Source organism: Vidua chalybeata, chromosome 9 (assembly GCF_026979565.1).
Source record: "Vidua chalybeata isolate OUT-0048 chromosome 9, bVidCha1 merged haplotype, whole genome shotgun sequence".
NCBI lineage: Eukaryota > Metazoa > Chordata > Aves > Passeriformes > Viduidae > Vidua > Vidua chalybeata.
The window spans coordinates 1,973,909-1,993,119 of record NC_071538.1 but is presented as its reverse complement, the minus strand read 5'-3'; the positions used below and the strand labels follow the sequence as shown (position 1 = coordinate 1,993,119).

Here is a 19,211-nt window from a genome sequence, read left to right as displayed (position 1 = left end):
CCTTCCCATTTCCACACAGGAAGTGTTCCTTGCTTCCTGTGCTATAGCAGGTCACTGAAAATGTACTCAGAGACAAGCAGCTGAAGCAAAAATGCAGCTTTTTGGTGGAGAATTTTCCCTTTAAATGTTTATACAAACTCCTCAAGCCTAAGCACAGCCACTCAGTTCTGTCCTTCAACACAAATGGGGACAAAAGTCCCCTGTTGTGCACCAAAGGCTGGAGAAGCCAAGGCCACAGGGCACTGGTGGCACTGTGCTGTCTGCAGGGCAGCCCGGTGGGGATGAGAATCCAGATGCTGGAGGGAAGGAGGGAGGGAGGGTCAAGAAATCTGTTCTGCTCTGAGTTCCAGCTGCAGCCAATAAAAGCTTTCAAAGCCTTCTCTGAAAGTTAACATTGCTGGGGGATTTGCAGCACTCGCTCGAGCACACACAGCAAATGCAGTTGCAGTGTTACTACTGATGAAGAAACTTGAAATATTCTTTTACTACCACAGATGATTGTCCGGATTTCAAACACTTTTATATATCAGCACAGGGCCCTAGTGAAATCTTGTTGAGATCTATCAGCAATGATTTTAGTGAAAATCAAGAAGAAAATAAATCTCAATGTCTCTTACCAATTTTTTTTCCTTAGGAATAACACTGGAAACAAGGCAGATACAAACACAGACAAGGAATGTGTTCTTGGAGATCTGTATCTTGGAGAAGCATTATTATATAAAAAACTCAACTTAAACAAATGAAAAATCAAATGTTTCCAGATTGATCAGGGAGTACTGGAAAAAAATAAAATTTAAAAAGCTCAAAATCCCAAAGGCAAATAAACTCTGTAAGCCAATTTATTATTTTTTTTAAATCTCAGAGTTAAAAAACCATCATCTTAGTTTTCCAGGGGGACAAGAATGGGTCAGTCTTTGGAGTTGGACGGTTGAGGCTGATAAACACAGAATCAGAATAAAATTTTAGAATCAAAACAATTTTAAGTATTTGGCAAAGAAATTAATTTGATATATTAATTTTTATGCTAGAGACTTGCTCAGAGCACATGTTCAGTTCAGATAATAACCACAAGAAATATCCCACTGATATATGGGCCTTTTTAAAACTCCTCATTTTAAGTTTAATTTTGAATCCTGTGAGCATGCTTAAACCCAGCACACAAAACACCCCTCACTTTATTACAGTTTTAAATCTTTCTTCCAGATCTGGCCTTGCAACCACTTGTCTTGATAAAATAGGTCACTTGAAAAAGGAAAGCTCAATAAAATGAATTACAAAACCAACAAGATTAAACTGATTGTGCTGTTTTTGTACAGTGCAGCTGAATTCTGCAAATATGCTGCTGGCTGTGGTTTGGCATTTAACAGCATGTGATCAGTGAGAAGGAGGAAATTTTATTCTCATTAACTGTTGCAGATTTACTGCAGTGAAAAAGGGCTATGTAACCTGAGAAGTGACAGAATGGAAAGATCAAAGCAGCAGTCTGGAAACTAAATAAACCTTCTGGCTACTTCCTGCAAGGAAAATTCACTCTGGCAATGTAAAACAGAGTCCAGTTAAAAACTACTCTCAGTTTTATGAGCTGTCACAGCAGCTTGAGTGGTTTGGACCAGTCAAGTTTAGAACATTATATTTCCTTGGTTTTGTCTCAGATACTTCTGTAAGCAGTTTTATAGTTTCTTTTTCTTTTTTTTTTTTTTTTTTTAATTTTTAAAGAGAAAAATAAAATTCTTTTCTTTTGGTTGAAATCGAGAAGGTCACAGCTAAACTCATTAAAAACAAGCAGGTCTTCATTTGCACATTCCATTCCCCTTTACTACATTTTAATATTTTACTTTGAGATTTATAAGCAATGTACATTTGCTTTAATAACTCTTCCGCATTCTGTTCACTTATTGTTTAATATAAGTGCAAATCAGTTTACAGAGCCCAGATGGCTTGTAACCAGGGAGCCAGTCTATTCCTAGTAGCACATCTGGAGGGACTGAGCAGCAGACAGAACGTGGGAATTAATTAATGTTACATTTCAGAAGAGACAGGCCCAGGGTTGGGGGATTTTTTGGTAAGACATTCCAAAGGACTTGAGCTCACTGCTGCAGCATTTGGGTATTCTTTTAAAATTCTTAATAGCCACCTAAACCATGATGGTTAAATAAGGCCAACTGCAGGTGGAATATAATAAAATAAAAAACAACTAAATAAATGTAAAAAAAAAGTGACTGCAAGTAAAAGAGGCCCAAGTATCCTGTATTCCAAAAAAGCTGAAGTGCATTAAAAACTCAATACTTATTCTCTTCCCAAACTGCATCTGCAACTTGCTGAAAAAATATGCTATTTTAATTGTGTTAAAATATTCCCCAGCAAGCTATTTCACCTCTCCCATACTGCTGCAATTGTTGGGAGCAATTAAACCTCTCTTACAGTAAATGAAACATGGGCAACCTGATCCTTCCCAGCTCCAGACCACACACCTTGGCGAGGTGGTGTGGTCTGGTCACTGTGGGAGCAAGCAGGAGAGCCCTGCCCTGCTCCAGCTCTGGCACCTGACTCCGCAGGAGGAACTTCTCTTCTGCTCCAGCTCTGGCACCTGACTCCGCAGGAGGAACCTCCATTCTCCCCCACCTGTGCTTACCTGCCCACCTTGGCTATCAGCTCTCAAGGACTATGAGCATTGGCTGTGTGTGGGAGATACATGGAGAGCTGCTTGGGAGCTTTTCCTCATGCTAAGAATACAATGACTACAAATAAACACCCATGTACATTCAAAAGTTGTTGTACATCAAATATTGGATGTGGATAATATTGTCCTTTTAAGGATATTCCTCAATTACAGCCCCAATCTTTCAGTGGTGCAAAGTTCTCCAAACTCTGGGAAAATCTCATTGATGAATATGGGCCACAGGGCAAAATCTTCACCCTCTGGAATAATCAGACCCCTGTCTTCAAAAAGGCTCCAGTAACTGTCCACAGTGTAAGAGCAGAATTTGGTCAGACACTTACTAGTGACACCTAAACTGGATTATATGATCAGGCTGCAGCACCTCTAGAAAACAAGGCTTTGAACAGACAGTATGAAAAAATGAAGTGATTGCTAACAGGAATATGATCACCACCCAAAAAAACCCCAAAAACAAACAAACAAACAAACCCAAAACAAGAAGAAACAAAACCAAAACCAACCCAAAAAACCACAAAACCAAAAAAACCCAAACCACCAAAATAACCAAAAAAAACCAACAAAAAACCCCAGAAAGAGAGAGTGTTCTAGTTTAGTACTGATGCAGAAACAAATTACTGTAAGACACAAAGAAATTCAAGCTCTCATTCAAAAGCTCTTCGCAATGAAGCCTTCCTGTCCTGGAAGCACCACTGTCACATTTCAGTGCTGAAGGAGAATAATGACAAAGTGAATTTTGGGTCATGTCAGGCCATGATCCAGGCAGCACCTGAAGCAGTCAAGTGAAGTCTTTCAATAAGCTTGTCCCAGACTGTGACTAAAACCCTCCAAAGGGCAGCAGTTCCCACTTCCTTCTCACATTCTTTTAGATGCAAAATCTCAGTTCCAGGGGGATGTAGCACCTGCATAGGCACTGAGGAACAAAAGCTCTCTGCCAGTTCCCCAGGAATAGTCAGTGCCTTTAACTTCTATAAAACTAAACATGTAGGCACAGTTAGGACAACAGAATATGATAAAAAAAGGTGACTCTGCTGCCACTAACAAGATTATTGTGGGATTAAAAAAAATAAATACATAAACCAACCAAAATAAACTCCCTTATTTGTGTCCAGGAACTTCATTGGTTCTGGGCTTTTCTTTAAGGCCTTTTCAAATTTGTTTCAGTGGGATTTACAATTTGCTAATACTGATGTGTGATAAACTAATAAAACCTGCCAGCAAGGTTATAGGCCCAATTTACTAATAAAACCTAATTTAATTCTCCTGGGAAATGCAAATTAAATAGTGTCCAAATGGCAGAAGCTGAGTACAACTCTGCTGAACATATTGCAAAGGCAACTAAGTTGGGTTTTGTTTTTAAAATAAGGTTTAATTATGGAAAAGAAGAAGTACTGCACAGAGCTTTAAGAAATATCATTATGGTAAAATGGTTCTAAGTAGAATCATCTTATAATAGTAATTTATACTCTTCGGTTTTCTTTCCATTAAGAAAAAGATTTTATACTCACTATATGTCCACCTCTTAAGACAGGGAAATATTACTGCCTGTGTTCAAATAAGGAGGAAAGGGATAGGGGCACTCTCAGCACAGACCCTGCATGAGAACATTTTTTGTCTAAAGGAGCATGAAACAGTTTGTTCTGCCACTGATCCCTGCTGGTTTTTCATCCTCAGAGACAGCCTGCAAGACGGCTCTTCCCTCCTGAAAGGCTGGGATGGGAATGTTCCAACTTCTAAATAAACTGTGCTGAACTCTACTGAAAATAAAGGATGGATGAGACACACTCCCTGGCAGGGTCACCAAGATCACCAATTCCTTCAGTCCTTTGCTTAGCAAATCAAATTGAAGATGAGGATCTATATGGAATATAGCTCTAAATGTCAAAGTTGGATCTAAGTTACAGGTACAACCATTTAAAGGCATTTTGATAATCATTCACAAAGTGCACATTTGCCAGCACCTGCTGCAGTTCCTGTAGCTGACCCAGATGGGAGATGTTCAGCTGGGACTCATGACTGGGAATTCACACCACAGTGCAGCAACCAATGGCAGTGAAAGGCTACAGTTATGGGTTGTTCCACCATGAAAACTCCCCCTGATTCTCATCAGAGTTTCCAAGTACAAAAAGGCCATAGATAGGAGCATTCTTGCCATTCAGGGTGGACTTGCAGCACGTGCAGACATCACACGTGCTTAGCTCAGCTACAGATAAGCCAAGTCCCACTGGGAGTGCTGGAGCACTAGGACCTGTGGCCAGGTCCTGTTTCCATCAAGCCCAGACACAAGAGCCTGGCTGTGCACCCTGGAATTTGCCAAGAGCAGCCACAGCTTCCCTGGGGCCAGCACAAAGCAGCCTGCAAGGGCCAGGCTCCAGGCACTGAGCTCACAGAACATCCCAATGACCTGCCATGGCAAAAACAAGACATGCAGGCACAGCTTTAGGCTGTAAATCCAGGCAAGAGGAAAGATGTTCCACCAAGGACAGAGACATGCAGTCACCCCATAAAACTGGTTGTGCTTGACATGCCAAACCTCACTGCTTCCTGGGAAGAAGCCTCAGTCAGATCTCTGTTGGGAAGAGCTGGGAGTGCACATGCTGGGAACAGCACACACAGAAAGGCCTTGTCTCAGAGAAAATGAGGATTGAGCAATGGCAGCTCTGCTGCATTTTATAACAAGGTTAAAGGATCCTGCACTGGAGAAAAACTTCCTCAGGGAAAAAAAGAGTTCTGGCCAGCTCTAGCATTCCTAACTATTAATCTTTTCAAAGCTACAGACTGAGAAGATTTGGGAACTCTGTTGAGGATATTAACCAAAAATTGGCTTTTGCATGAGTTTGTACCATTACCTAGTTGTAGCTGGGAAAGGTTAAGAAGTGGCCTCTTCCCCAAGGGGCAAGAAAAATACTGTGGCTATCTCTATTATAAGGTACTTAGCCATCACTATTATGTTTGTGTCTTAAGAAAGTAATTAGTCTCCAGAAGGTGATTAAAATTTGATGAATGACTGTAGATTCTGGAAGATGTCTTTCAGCTGGTCTTTATCCCCTGCAGCTCAGACACTAAGCTGTCATCACATCAGCCAAAGGTGAGGGATTTTTGTTTGCCACAATCATAAAACTTTCATTCAATATTAAGCCTTATCAGAACCAGAAACCTTGAATTCAGATTTTAATAACAGATGAAAATTTCAAATCTATGCCTAATGTCCATCTGCTTCTGAAAGACAGATGATTCAAAGCTGGTAATCTAATCACAAAAGTCTTTTCCTAGCCAATGAAAAAAACCTGGATAGAAGCTGTCAAAACAACCTCCTCAGCCACATCTTTTCTGCTGAATGGAAAACATACCTTACAATCTGTCTGCATTATGCTCCAAACCTTTGAGGAAAACAAGAGATGCTGTTTATGGACTTTATCACTGCTCCTGCGGATGTTACATTCTGAAATAATTCTATTTATAGGCCTCATAGGTAACAGTACAACTGCACTAAGAATATAGTTCAGGGATAAGAGCTGTAAACAGAAGCTGCAAAACACACAAGCTAGATCCCCAGAAACAAAGCATTTCCCAAGGTGGCACTATCAGAAAAATGGCAGCTACCCAGGTCTTCATTTTTGTGCTTCTTCTGCTTCATGATGACAAGTAACAGAAATAACAATTACCAGGATGTGGACATGTCCAGAACAGCAACCATGCAAGCAAATCTACAATCTGAATTCAGGGCTAGATACTTTTACAATTCCCTTCAAAGCTGTTCTTTACTTCTCAATGCATGATCATGTGAGGTGGCATTCTCAGCTCCTGAGAGTAACACTACTCCAGGTTTCAAAGGAAAAGTCCAAGACACCCCCATGAAGGGAAGGCAGTGTCTTTGAAAAAAAGCCTCTAAGACACTCCACCCAATTCCCCAGATCAAGAGATGGTTTTACTGCCAATGCTGCCACTTCATTTTTCCTTCTTGAAAATGACAGGGGAGAACAGCCCCAATGTGGTAACCCAATGAGTGCAGATGCCTATCCATAGTTCAACTATTTTTAATTCCTGTTCTGCTTAACTTCAAAAATACATCTCCCTACCCTCCTGTAAGGGTGGGGAGCAGCTCTAGGTGTGTAGGTCCAGTGTCTCCTGGGACAGGGACCCCATAAGAGATGCTGGTGGTATCCCTGCTGCATTACAGGAGAGTCAACCACTTCAGCAACTGTACCTTCAAATACATTTGCTGCTCCAATTGCCCTGAATTTTTCCAAATGAAACAGAGTGGAATTGCAATGGCAGAGGGTGCCCTGATCTCTGCTAGAACAGCATCCCCCAGCCAAGGAAGTTAACAATGTAACCGGTGTAACAATACCACACATGGCAGGTGGTGTGGGCTGAGATATAACTTACAGGGAAAATCTGCAAGACAGTTTGAGTTTCATTGTGGTCCTTGACAGCCACTCTTCACAGACACAGTTCTTTGGCTCCAAAAATTAGGATGGTGATGAGAACACACTTAAGCCTTGGTAAGGCACTGAAGGCACCACACCAGTTCAACACAAACTCAGTTTCTCAGTGATGTGCAGCCACTAAAAACATGGGACTTTCTGGCTGCCTTTTCAGCCCTCCTGGAGGCAAGGCGAAGTCCTGATCCACTCTGAGCACATTGCAAGGACAGGAAATAGCCTCAGAGAAATTAAAGAGGTAACATATCCTCGTCCTTTCTCATAGGAATGCAGAAAGGAGAAGAAAGGATTAAATTATTCAAGGCTGAGGAGCAAGAAGTCAGCTCACAGTTGTTACCTACCTCAAAATTTTCAGGGTGGTCTTAAATGGCAAAGAGACTCTCTCTTAAATGACAAAGAGACTTCAGAACTCACCCCATTGCCTAGCAAAAACTGCTTCTATTACAGAATTGAAAAGCCTAATATAAAAGGCAAAGACCAGAAGACACAGGCATAACAAATAAATGTATAATAAATAAAAAAGTGTAACAAATTAAAAGACCAAAACCAAGCATCTACTCATAATTAGCATTCTCTTTCTGAACTTCCAAAACATGTTACTATTAACTGACTTGCTAATTGTCTATGAAAACCACAACTCAGCTTTCTTGCTAAAAAAGTTTCTGAAAACATATTTGAATATTATTAATAGAAAAATGAACCATTTTTTATAACAAAAATCTTGATTTATTAAAAGCTGGAACTGGTTAAAAATAAATCCTTGACATAAGGTTCTTGTTAGCTTTAAACTGTAAGCATAAAAATACCCCAGAATTATGTTTTGGTATGGCTGAAATGTACACTATATAACACATAAAAAGCGCCTTGACTCGCTGCTATTATTTTTAATTAGGCTCTGTAGCACGTATGGTTTTACCTTCCAACACCAGTTCAAACTGGGAGAAGGGAGCTCCAGACTCATGGGACTGGCAATTCCATGGCTCATGCCTTGGAGCACTAATGCATTTTACATTAGGTCTGAGCATCAGGAAATCCTGGCTGCTGGCGCCAAGCAGTTCCAACCCATAATGACCCACATGTGAGAAGCTGGATTCGCCACTCAGCTGCCAGTATCTATTCTATCAAACAATTCACTCCTGCTCTGCTACAAATAAGACAGAACATTTGCAGCACTCCACACTGTTTCCAATTAGACTGTGTGTCTGGACTGCAGATAAGTCCGAGAAGCAATCATATTGCAAGAAATCTTCCTAGAAAACAGAATTCTAGCCAGAAATCCCAATATTTCCAGAGGCCATCATCAATGGGCCAACCTGCAGTTCTTCTGTTTTCATTCTTGAGGTGAGCCTTCAGAATGCCTTAAAACATGCAAGAAAGTTCTACAAATACTTAATTTAACTAGGTATACACCAGAGGTATTTTGTTACTCATGTTAGTTGGAACACAATCAAATTAAAAAGCAGGTTACTACTGGAGCTCCCTGATGAGGGGCTGCAATTGGAAGCTGACTGATGTGCCTTCACTTTTAACCAAGGACACTGAAGATGGTTTTGTTTCCCAGCTGAAAACTCTCTGTTTTCAGAGTATCTTGACTGGGGCTTTCTCTAAGTTAACTAAGTAAATTTCTCTAGGTTTACTGGAAACAAAGGAGTCTGCAAGCTTCACCCTACCAATTTTCCCCACACCTCCAGGTGAGCTTGAAACTGTTGGGAGCACCCTCCAATGTCCTGGTGAACAGAGAAATCCATCACCTCGTGGGTTGTATGTCTGTTGTGAAGTTAAAAATGGTGAGTCACCCACTGAGACCCCAAGAGCAGCACAGAGCTCACACTTACCTCAGTTTCTCTCCCACCTGCAAGCTCTGCAACAAAGGTTGAACATTTGGAAATGATCAGCACGGGCACCAGCATCCCTTTCCCAAACACAGACTCACACTACACTGAACTTGATGTTTACTGAGTATAAATATTTACTTTTTTCTAGAAGATTCATCTCAAATCCTGCTTTTTTTTTTTTTTTTTTTTTTCCCTGAGCATGTTAGTTATTTTAATTTGTCCATAAAAATGTTACCACCACTCCAACCCTTACTCATTGTTCAGCTTTCTGGTGCATCACAGGTAGAATAAACCAGCAAAAGTAACTCTCCACCACCCTTGATAAATTACAAGAAGCCAAAGTAAGGGAGGAAAATCTTTTTTGCTTCAGCTGTACGTACTGTGAGTGACTTACATTTTACAAATGGTGACTAAAGATGTTAGTGGTGAAAAGAACATTCTTCCTTTGGAAAGAAACAGCCTCAGCCCCAGGGCTGGGCATATCCAGATAGCTGGATCCTGTTGAAGTGAATGCTGTACCTTGACTATCAAGTGGTTGAACTGTTTCCTGCTCATGAGTGCACAGAATTCATGCTTTATAAAAGGCACTTCTTAAACTCTACAGCATCAGGATTTATGAAGATTCCATTCTTGGAAATGAGTCTTTTCTATTTTGAACTCAGGGGTGAAGCTTACTCAGAAATTCAAACTGGAACAGCTTGCCAACATAGACAAGAGGTCTTAGACCAGAGGGGAAATTCAGCAAAACATCTCCCAGAATATCAGCAAAAGCTGATGCCTTTTGCTCCTACAGCCCATTTTCAAAGTGCCCTCAGGAATCTAACCAGGAATGCCTTGGGAAGGCTTAGGTTAATGGAAAAACACCCCCCAAAAAAAAAAAAAAAAAAACCACCCAAACCCACAGCTGCTTATTTTAAATTTAAGAAAGACTTCTTTTAATTTTAAGAATATTGGAAGCAAACATCATCTGGGTAATCAGCATCTCAAGCCTCTCTTTAGATGTTTCCCAGGGTCTGAAGAGTATTTGAGTAGTTGTCATAACAGGTGGTGTATTCTGTGTTATTGTTCTATTCTACAGTTTTGGAAAGCTGTGATCTATTACAACATGTTAGGATGTTAAAATATACATGTGATTCAGACAACAGACTAGAACTGCTTGTGCAGTGTAAATCATTCCTCTTGCTATGGGGGCAAAAATTACTGAGCACTACAAATGAAGCCCTAAAAGAAACTTGAAGAGCCACCGGATGATAAGAATTCTTTAGTAGGAGCAACTTACTTGCCAGAGAAGGGGTGCTGCCCAACCAGGTCTCCATTCTGAAGCTGGTAATCCCCGAAGATATCCGGACTCACGGCTCCATCGGGGGCTATCAGCCCATCTAGGGAAACAAAATACAGTCACTTGTCAAGGAGCAGGATTGAGGGCAAGGGAAAAACCACCTGTCCTGGTTTGCTTTTAGCAATTCAATAGAAATTTAACTTACAGCATTTCTGTGAGGAACAAAAATCAACAATCATACCGAAACCCAGCAACTTCAAGTACCAAAGCATCTTTACTGGGACTCCAAGGAGCTTCAGCCCACTGCCCTGAAAAATGCTGTACCTAAGAAATATTCTCTTAGCCCTTCTTCCTTAAGCTTATAAAAGTTATTTTAAGACCCATCAAAGTAAGCCCAGAGAACAAGTAAAGAAAAAGGTAAAACGTTAATCTGAGCCAGCAGCATAAAAATAAAAAAGCAGCAAAGGTCTTAATTGTTCAGACTCTCTACTGCACCACTGTATCTCTTCAAACTTGTTGAGAAAAACAAGAAAGTGACTTCAAACTTATTTATTTTATCTTGCCCATCTTTTAATATCTCAGAGCTCTTTCCAAAAAGGGCAGGTTTTTCATTTGATATCCTCTCAAGAACACAGGTCACAGATTTTTTGTGCTTCCTTTACAACACAACACTGGCATATGAAGATGCAGACATCTGTAAAGCCAGAAGTATTCCTTAAAGGCTTCACAGTCTCTGCTTGCTTTATGAGGAAAAGAAAATCAGGAGCTAACATCTTCCTTCTGTTACATCAATGTAAACCCACAGAGTGTCTTTGAAGTAAAGTCACTGAACTGACCCCAGCTGAATGAGAGCCCAGCTTAACTCTTTACTGCTCCCATTCACAAAACACATTTCTTTTCAGTATTAAGGGTACAGTTCTTACTTCGTAATTAGTATTAGGCTCTAATCAGATAAAACAAGCTCTTTCATTTAAATGGCCCCTACATCAGTTTGTCTCCATCACTGTATGAAAACGATTCCAAACTTGAAGTGCAGAAAGCATGCCCATAAAACCAGGGCAGAAACAGGTACATCCAGACTGATACATTAAGAGTTTAAGAGAGGGAAGACAGAGATTCCTAATGATTAGGAAGTTACAAATGCCATTCCACTTTAAAGAAAGAGAGATAAGATCCAGGGAGTCACAGGCCACTTAGCTTAACCTCTGTGGTTTCCAAACTACTAAAACTGCCTGCACAGGAAGCAGTGGAAAGTTACTTACAGACACAAGGGCTTAGAGATGACGACTCTGGCATTCAAACAAATCTCCCTGTGCTTTATGAATTTACCTGATGTTTTTTGAAGATAATATAGTGACAAGTGATAAAAGGAATAGAATTGACACATCTAGATTTCTAACAGACATTTGATGAGGTGCTACAGAGATTCATTTAGAAGATAATACCTCATGGGAAAGTGACTGAATGCAAGGCAGCAGATTGCAAATGAAAAATGCCAGCCATGATCAGACCACATTTTAGCAGCATCAGATTGCTGTACAGGGCCACGTTCTAATTGCAGACATGTGTGTACAGTATGTGAAGGAGTATGACTTGACAAGCAAGTGTTCTGGCAGGGATCAATATTCCTGTCTCTCAGCATGTTCAGCGGGACACAGGTGCCCTGTGACATCACACAAATAGAAAATGTCCAAAGAAGTGAAAGGAAAATTGAAATGGCCTTTATTAAGACTTGTGCCAAGTTTTTCTAGCTCACCTCCTAGTCTGTATGCTCCACTGAACTGAAATGAGGGGGACCATTATCACTTTTATACCTGCAGCACTTCAGATCAAAAGCAATCCATTTAAGTGACTATGCATTTTAAATAGCCAGGCTAGGTTAAAACTTCTCTTCTTTGAGAGCAGAGAAACTTAAAAATAACATATGTCTCTGTATTAATAAATAAGCACTACATTTTAACTCTGAGGCTACTGCTACCACTACTTAAAGTGTCTTCAATCAAGAGTGTTAACAGTCAAACCATAACACTCAGAGTTATGGCTCACATGAATTTATAGGAAAATGAAAGCACATGGAGAGCATCAGCTGCAGAAAATGTGATTACACAGTTAAAGGACATCTGTTGTTATGTACATTTCAACATAAATTAGGTCATGTACTTTCAGAGCAAGAGGCACTGAGCTCAGAAAGGTAACTTCAGAGATTCTACCACATTTTTCATGTAGATTTAAATTACTGTGCAAGAGAGAGATTGGCCTGTCATGAAATAAGGAACTCATCTTGCCATCGGTGAGCTCAAGAACAATTATGGTCAAGGTGGGACTTGTACTGACAGCCATCAGTGTAGATCACTTCTAAAATTATCAAACTGAAATACAAGTATTTCATTTCTGACTGCATAAAGATTTGTACTTTTGGCGAGTTTGGGGTTTTTTTTCACTAAGTAATGATCTGTCCTTCAGAAATCCAAATCCCTGCTCCAACTGGTACCTTAACCTGTAGCCTTTTCAAAGGAATATCATGTCACTTTTGAGATGCCACATTTCAAAAGCTGAAGTCTAGGAAACTGCAGAAGCATACAATTACTGACACTTGCTCCAATGAACCTGAGAAGTTAATCTACCTTTTGAATATAATCACTCTTTAAAAAGGGATACCTTTAAAAACAAAAGCACATTTCAAACATCTGCAGAACATATCACCAGAATTCTACCTTTCCTTCCCAGTCAAGTATCAATTCCAACACCAAAAATCCAAAAGGAAAAAAACTATGACACTAAGAGGCAAATTGCTATGGCAGAATAAAAAGAAGCCTTATATTCTGATATCCTTTGAGAACAGTATTTGAAATGCTACTGAGATCTTGCACAATTATTTTCTTGCAGCAACTATGAGTGAAGACGACGGGGTTTAGTGGTTTTGTTTTTCTAATTACTCTTCCTGCAAACTGATGCAGAGTCACAGAGTTTTGTGACTCATGCTTCATGGCAGAGGACTGGACGCTTATGTGGAAAATGAAAAACACAGACTCAAACCCAGCAATTAAAAAAAAAAAGAAGCAAAAATCCATGCATTCAGTTATCCATGAGTTTGCAAAGGATCTAAACCCACAAGTTTGAGAGGGTAAGCCAACTCCTAGTTACAAAAAGTTATGAAGACATTTATCCACTGGGCAAATTATTTCATTATTGCCTCCTGCAAAGTTTTATTGAACCCTCCTCCTGAACAGCTGGGAACACTGGATTAGATAAATCAGCATTTACAGAAGAGGTTCACACACTTCCCTAAATCCTAGATACAAAACAGCAAAAATCATACAGATGGATTAAAGTAATGAAATTATGGCCTCTGCTACAGAATCTACAAGTTTGCTGAGACTCAACTGAAGTCTTTCATCAATATCTGCAATAAAAATCCCATTGCACAACTAAAACAATAGGCAGAACAAAACTCTGCATAAATCCTATAGCTGTGACTTTAACAGGGATGAGAGGATTTTGTTTAGAGAGCAAACAAACTATGGACACAAGAAACAGGTGGAAAGAACAAGTCTGGGCCACTTCTACTTGACTCCATTGTCATGGTCCATCAGCTCTCTGAGAGAGGTCTACTCATATTCCTGCAGACCTGTAACATTTCCTTAAATCATGGATATGCAGTACTTAATCCATCACTAAAACCCTGATGCCTTAGGATTTTAGCTTTTTGTTTTTCAGATTCTGTACTGCTTTAGTGTATAACTCTAAAATTCATACAGAGTGTTAGCTACTGTCTTCACATTTTGGTCAGACAAAATGTGGGCCTGAAACTCAAGGTCACCCTTGATACTTTTCAGGCCCTGAAAAGTATCAACAAAAAGTGAACTGGGGAGCAGCAAACTGGGGGTACATTACTTCATTACCTGAAGCTGTAATTGGAGGATTAACCCCTGATATGTAAATGGACCAAACTTATAATTGCCTGAAAAACTCATGACCAATGTCCATCCTGGGTGTAGCCTCTGGGAGGCTTCTGGCTGCCCAAGGTGTACCTGTTGAAGGCCTTTAATAAATACCTGCTTTTACTCTCTTAATCTTGTTCTAGGTAGCCACTCCATGGCATCAACCCCAACAAGGACAAGCCCATCCCTGGCTGGCATCAGTGCTGCTCCCAGTGCCACAAAACAGGCACTGTCATGCTGGCTTGAGTCAGGCCCGGTTCAAGCTTCCACTGCAAATGCAGAGGTGGCAATCCCAGTGCTAAAAACTGACAGGTGCTGCTTTACCTGCACTATAGTAGAGGTCAGGTCTCTCCAGAATATCCCCCTCATGGATGTAGGGCTCGATGGGATCATCCCCGTACAGGTACTGCTCGCTGTCGTCCATCTGCCGGCTCTCCACCATCTCCAGCCACTGCGAGTTGTGCCATCGAAACTTCTCCGTCTGGATTTTTTTAGCCCATTCCTCATCATATTCCTGGTAAAAATCACCACACAGTGGTTTAGGATTAGCTGTACACAAAGCTGGTGTAACAGGAAATGGCAGGGGAAGCCAACATCAGCAAAAGATGCCAGTTCAGGGTCCAGTGACTAAAATGCTCTGCTCAGTTGCATGTTCTTTGAGCAAAAGGGATTTTGCAAGCATTGGGCATTATTCGGGGCATATGGGCATTATTTGTGATACAGCAGTACAATCTTCCCTTCATGGTTTAGGACTTCACACTCTCCAGAAAAAACTCCTGCTTTGAACAGAACAGTTCCATCAGCAGTCTCCTCATTTGGTTTAATTAAGAAGACCCAATTACTGCCAATCTTCAGAGGATTTTTAGTAATTAATTATTAGCACTGACCAAAAACCCTGCATATCTTCATTAGATGAGCATTTCCTAGGACAAGTAGTTACTAAAAAAAATCTATTAAGAAAAAAGGCTATGATAAAACCAGTAAATTTCTTTTCTTTCATGATCTCCAGCATGGATTTAATTTCAACTTCATGTCAAATTTTATGTATAATGTTAAGCAACCACAAAAATGGTAGGCAAGTAAACTCTGAGAAGAACTTCTCCAGAAAGCTGAGTAAAACAGGATATAGGTTCCAGTCACTATGGAAAAACATGCAGGCATGACATTTCAATCTGGATTACAGCCTAATTGCACTCAAGTGATGTGATATTCATGTAAAGGAACACCAGCATGAAGTCAGACAGCCTATGGTCACTGCAACCAGCTGTTCAGAGAAGGATCTTCTGAACAGAGCAGATTTTGGGGGCTGGTGATTTCCACAGAGGGAGCACCAATCCATGGGGAACAGTTCCTCAATCCTGCTGGGAAGATAGAGCCCAGCTATCTCTAGGAAGCTCATCAACATACAAAATCTGCAGATGGTATCAATCTGGGAATAGTTACAAATAATGCACCACAACTTGTGCTTTTTTAAACCAAAGTATTGTGAGGAAGAATAATATCCCTAACCAGGATGTTTCTTCTTGTGGGAAGAAATATCCTTATGAAACACATCCCACTCCACTGTCTTCTAACCTAACTACAAAGGAGAGAAAAATTGAAAATAACTTCTTAACTCTCATGGTGGTGAACACATGATCTAGACAGACTTTCCTCAGAGATCTAAGCTGGAGTAGTTTAAGGCTTTAAAAATCTGTTTTATCTAGCCATGATGACACACAATTAGTAACAATGCCTTGGCTGTGGAAGAGGGAATTTCTGCTCCTGCCAGACATGTCAAAGTAGATCTGTCTACAACCAGAGGCCATAAAATGGCAGAAAAGGCAGAATCAGCTGGCTTAGGAGCTCAGGTTAAACTTCTGAAAGCTCTATAGTCTGAACTACAGGTTTTAAACTGACTTAATATTCAACCAGCCTTGTCTTCATTGCTGTCATATGTGTTCCACAGGTAACACTCTCTACCCTGTGTCTTTTCCACCTTTGGGCTGGTGGATAACACAAAAGCCAGCTGGCCCTGCCAGTCTGGCAAAGGCTTCTCCGACATTGCCAACAGGTATCCAGAACATCCAAGATTTCATTATTCTCAATTTCTCCAATTCTGCCTCTGATCAACACTGATTCCTAGACCTTGCTAACTCCACTCCTCACCATCCTGGCACTCTTGTTCAGTGATCCAGGCAAAACCTGGTGTCCTGCACAACTTCCACACCCAGAGCAGGTACCACCTGTGGGATCTGTAGATATTCTCTGTGACTAGGGAAGCAAAATTCCACTTTCTGTCTGTCAGGATTCCTGCAGCCTTAGGGAGGGAGAAGAGACAAGACCAAAACCCAACAAACACACTCTTACACCTCATACTGTTTGGAAAAGAACACCTCAGGCTATTTCTTGATTTTTTTCCCCTCCAGTTCCACTCTTGATTAAAAAGAAAAACTAGAAGTAACAGTAAAAACTTGTAAAAAGCAAGCTCATCACTGAGATTTATAAAATGACCCATAAAAAAAAAGACAAGGCATGACTTTCAATGATGACATCCGACCAGCACCTTGGAAACAGATCCTTTGCTGCATCTGCCAGAGCTAAACCCTGGGCTGGCTGTTATGTCACCCTCCAGCAGTTGTGAATTACTTACAAGCTTTAGAGAAACATCTTGTACCTGCCAGAAATCATACTGCACTCTCAAGAACACTATTCCCAGAAGTCATGATTGCAAAGAAGGGGAGAAAAATAAACAAATTTAACAAACAGCAAATTAGATTAAGCTCTGTGAAAGCTGAATCCCTTTTACATTATCCTGTTTACTTTTCAAAGTTCTCAAAAGCCAAAAGGCCATCAGCTAAATAATCTCATTCACATTTACCATCAATGCACTTTGAAAACACTTGAATACTCCCAAAGTTACAACCCTAAATGTATCCCACTTCCTGACATCAGAGCTCCACTCACACTACTGTCTGAACATGCTGAATGTCTGTCAGAAATAGACATCAACTTCTTACATCTTCTTGCAAAAATCATTTAACATTTCTCAGATTCTAACTGATTTTTCCTTCAGCTGATGACAGCAGGGCAGAATATTCCTATATATTCTACATTTCCCATACTATATTAAGAGGTTTAAGACTCCCAGGTATTTCTCTGCAATCATTCATCTAAATTATGGTATTAGCAATTGAACAGCACATTACTTAAAAACCACAATTTATCCATTCAAGTACTTTGACAAGTTTATTCTTGTTGTTCATTGCCAGTGAAAACAGCAAGGTACAAATGTTACAAAGAAGTGACTGCACCAGTTTTGTCAGGAGGAATGATCAGTTTTGTCAGGAGTGTCATTCTGGCAGCAATCACAGAAAAGGAAGATTTGTAATAGCCTAGAATGATTTACAGAACCTCAGCACAAAAGAAGTTCATTTAAGTAGTGTTAGATCAGGAATATGTCTGTAGATTTTCCATGGAAATATGCAGAACCACCACTGGGTAAATGATTAATGGAATAACATCAGAATGGAAGAAAAGCTGTAAATGTAGGACTACAGCCAAAAGGCACAAAGGAACCAAATTAAAGACATTTAGAGCAAAACAATTCCCTAAAACACTGCAAGTCTTCCAGTAATTATATTTTGAGCTATTAAAATCTTTTTTATTACTATTTTGTGAGGGGGGGTTGTTTTGATTGGGTTTTGGTTTTTAAACACAAAGTCTTTTTAAACAAAAAGAAGGAGAAGCCCTTCTTTTTTTACAAGGGAATTTCTGCAAACATGAAACCAGAAAGCTAAAAATTATGGAGATACAGCTATAGCTTTGAGCCCTTTGAGCTCTAGTCTATTTAAATGTTAGGCTACTGGAAAAGCAAGGGAGAATGAGAAGGTGAACAGAATGTGCCTATTTTCCAGCACCACCCCCCCTCAAACACCGCAGTCATGGTCAGAAACTTAAAAGGAGGAATTCTCAAAGCTGATTTTATTCTCTTTGGAGCTCCCTGACATCACTGGTTTTAACATTCGGTTTCCATAAATCCAGAAATGTCATAGAAGATGTATGGCTTGACTCTGGGAGGAATGTGCCATCCTTTTTGAAGTTCTCCTTCCAGCTTTGTTTACTACTGAACCATTGAAATATTATGAAGCGTTAACTGGCCCATTATCAGAGCGTGTCTGTTCCCTATCAGGGTCCCCTTTGTCACTGGCTTCCGTCACACCTTGTATCTGATTAACACACTATAGGATAACACAGAGCTACACAGATCTGCTTTGTGTTCCCTCACAGCTGATGAAAAACAGATTTTCCTTTTCACTTTAATGTGGCTGCCCTTTAATTGGGTCTGTAATAGGGTTCATTTGATGTGATTCCTCATACTGAAACAAAACTGCTGTGAAATAAGTAGAAGGCTCATTATGCTCAAGGCTCTACTTAGTGATTTGTTACATTCTTCATTAAAAACCTACTGTTTACATGAAAGATTAAATTAATCATTTATTAAGAAAGAAAAGATTTATCTTGTCTAGCTATTCAAAAGTTAGGCATGTGATTTTAACTCTGTGCCTCTATAAACCAAGGAGAGAAACAGATGTTAGGGATCACCTTCTGCAGGTGTATACCACACCTACCTTAGGGTAAGTACCACTGCAGGACAATTCCTTCACAGGGCAGGAAAAAAAAATCCTTCCACCACTTACACCTGTGCAACCTGGAGTCACTGCTTCACAATCAGCTTCATTACTATAAATATATTCTGACAGGAAGCTCACAGAAATCTGACAGCTGAAACTAATGGCAAGGCAAGGAAAAAAGAGTAATCATTGATGCCCTCTAAATTTAGGTGACTCCATAAAATGTAGGGCACCCTCAGAGTTCCTATACTGGCAGTAGCAGACTAGAGAAACTTTTCTTCCTTCCCTTTTGGAGGAATGTAAGATATCTCATTGGCAACCTGTTATGTAAGTAACAGATCAGTGGTTTGCTTCACCTTTCTAGTCCTACAAAGCCAGAGAGCAGGCACCAGTGCTGAAAGGGAATCTGTCCAAGGCAGGT

The 19,211-nt window shown here is 40.2% G+C and overlaps 1 protein-coding gene across 8 annotated transcripts in view; it reads right to left on the bottom strand.

The window, feature by feature from the left end:
* Positions 1 to 19,211, bottom strand: part of KIFAP3 (kinesin associated protein 3) — a 68,042-nt gene that overhangs the window by 10,233 nt on the left and 38,598 nt on the right. For all 8 annotated transcript variants that reach the window (XR_008432347.1, XM_053950460.1, XM_053950461.1 and 5 more), the window contains 2 exons: positions 14,502 to 14,691; positions 10,237 to 10,336 (listed from right to left, as the gene is read on the bottom strand). Coding sequence is in view for 7 of the 8 variants with exons in the window: in XM_053950460.1 (XP_053806435.1) it covers positions 10,237 to 10,336; positions 14,502 to 14,691 (290 nt within the window). In the remaining variant the exon portion in view is untranslated. The remainder of the gene's footprint in view (positions 1 to 10,236; positions 10,337 to 14,501; positions 14,692 to 19,211) is intronic.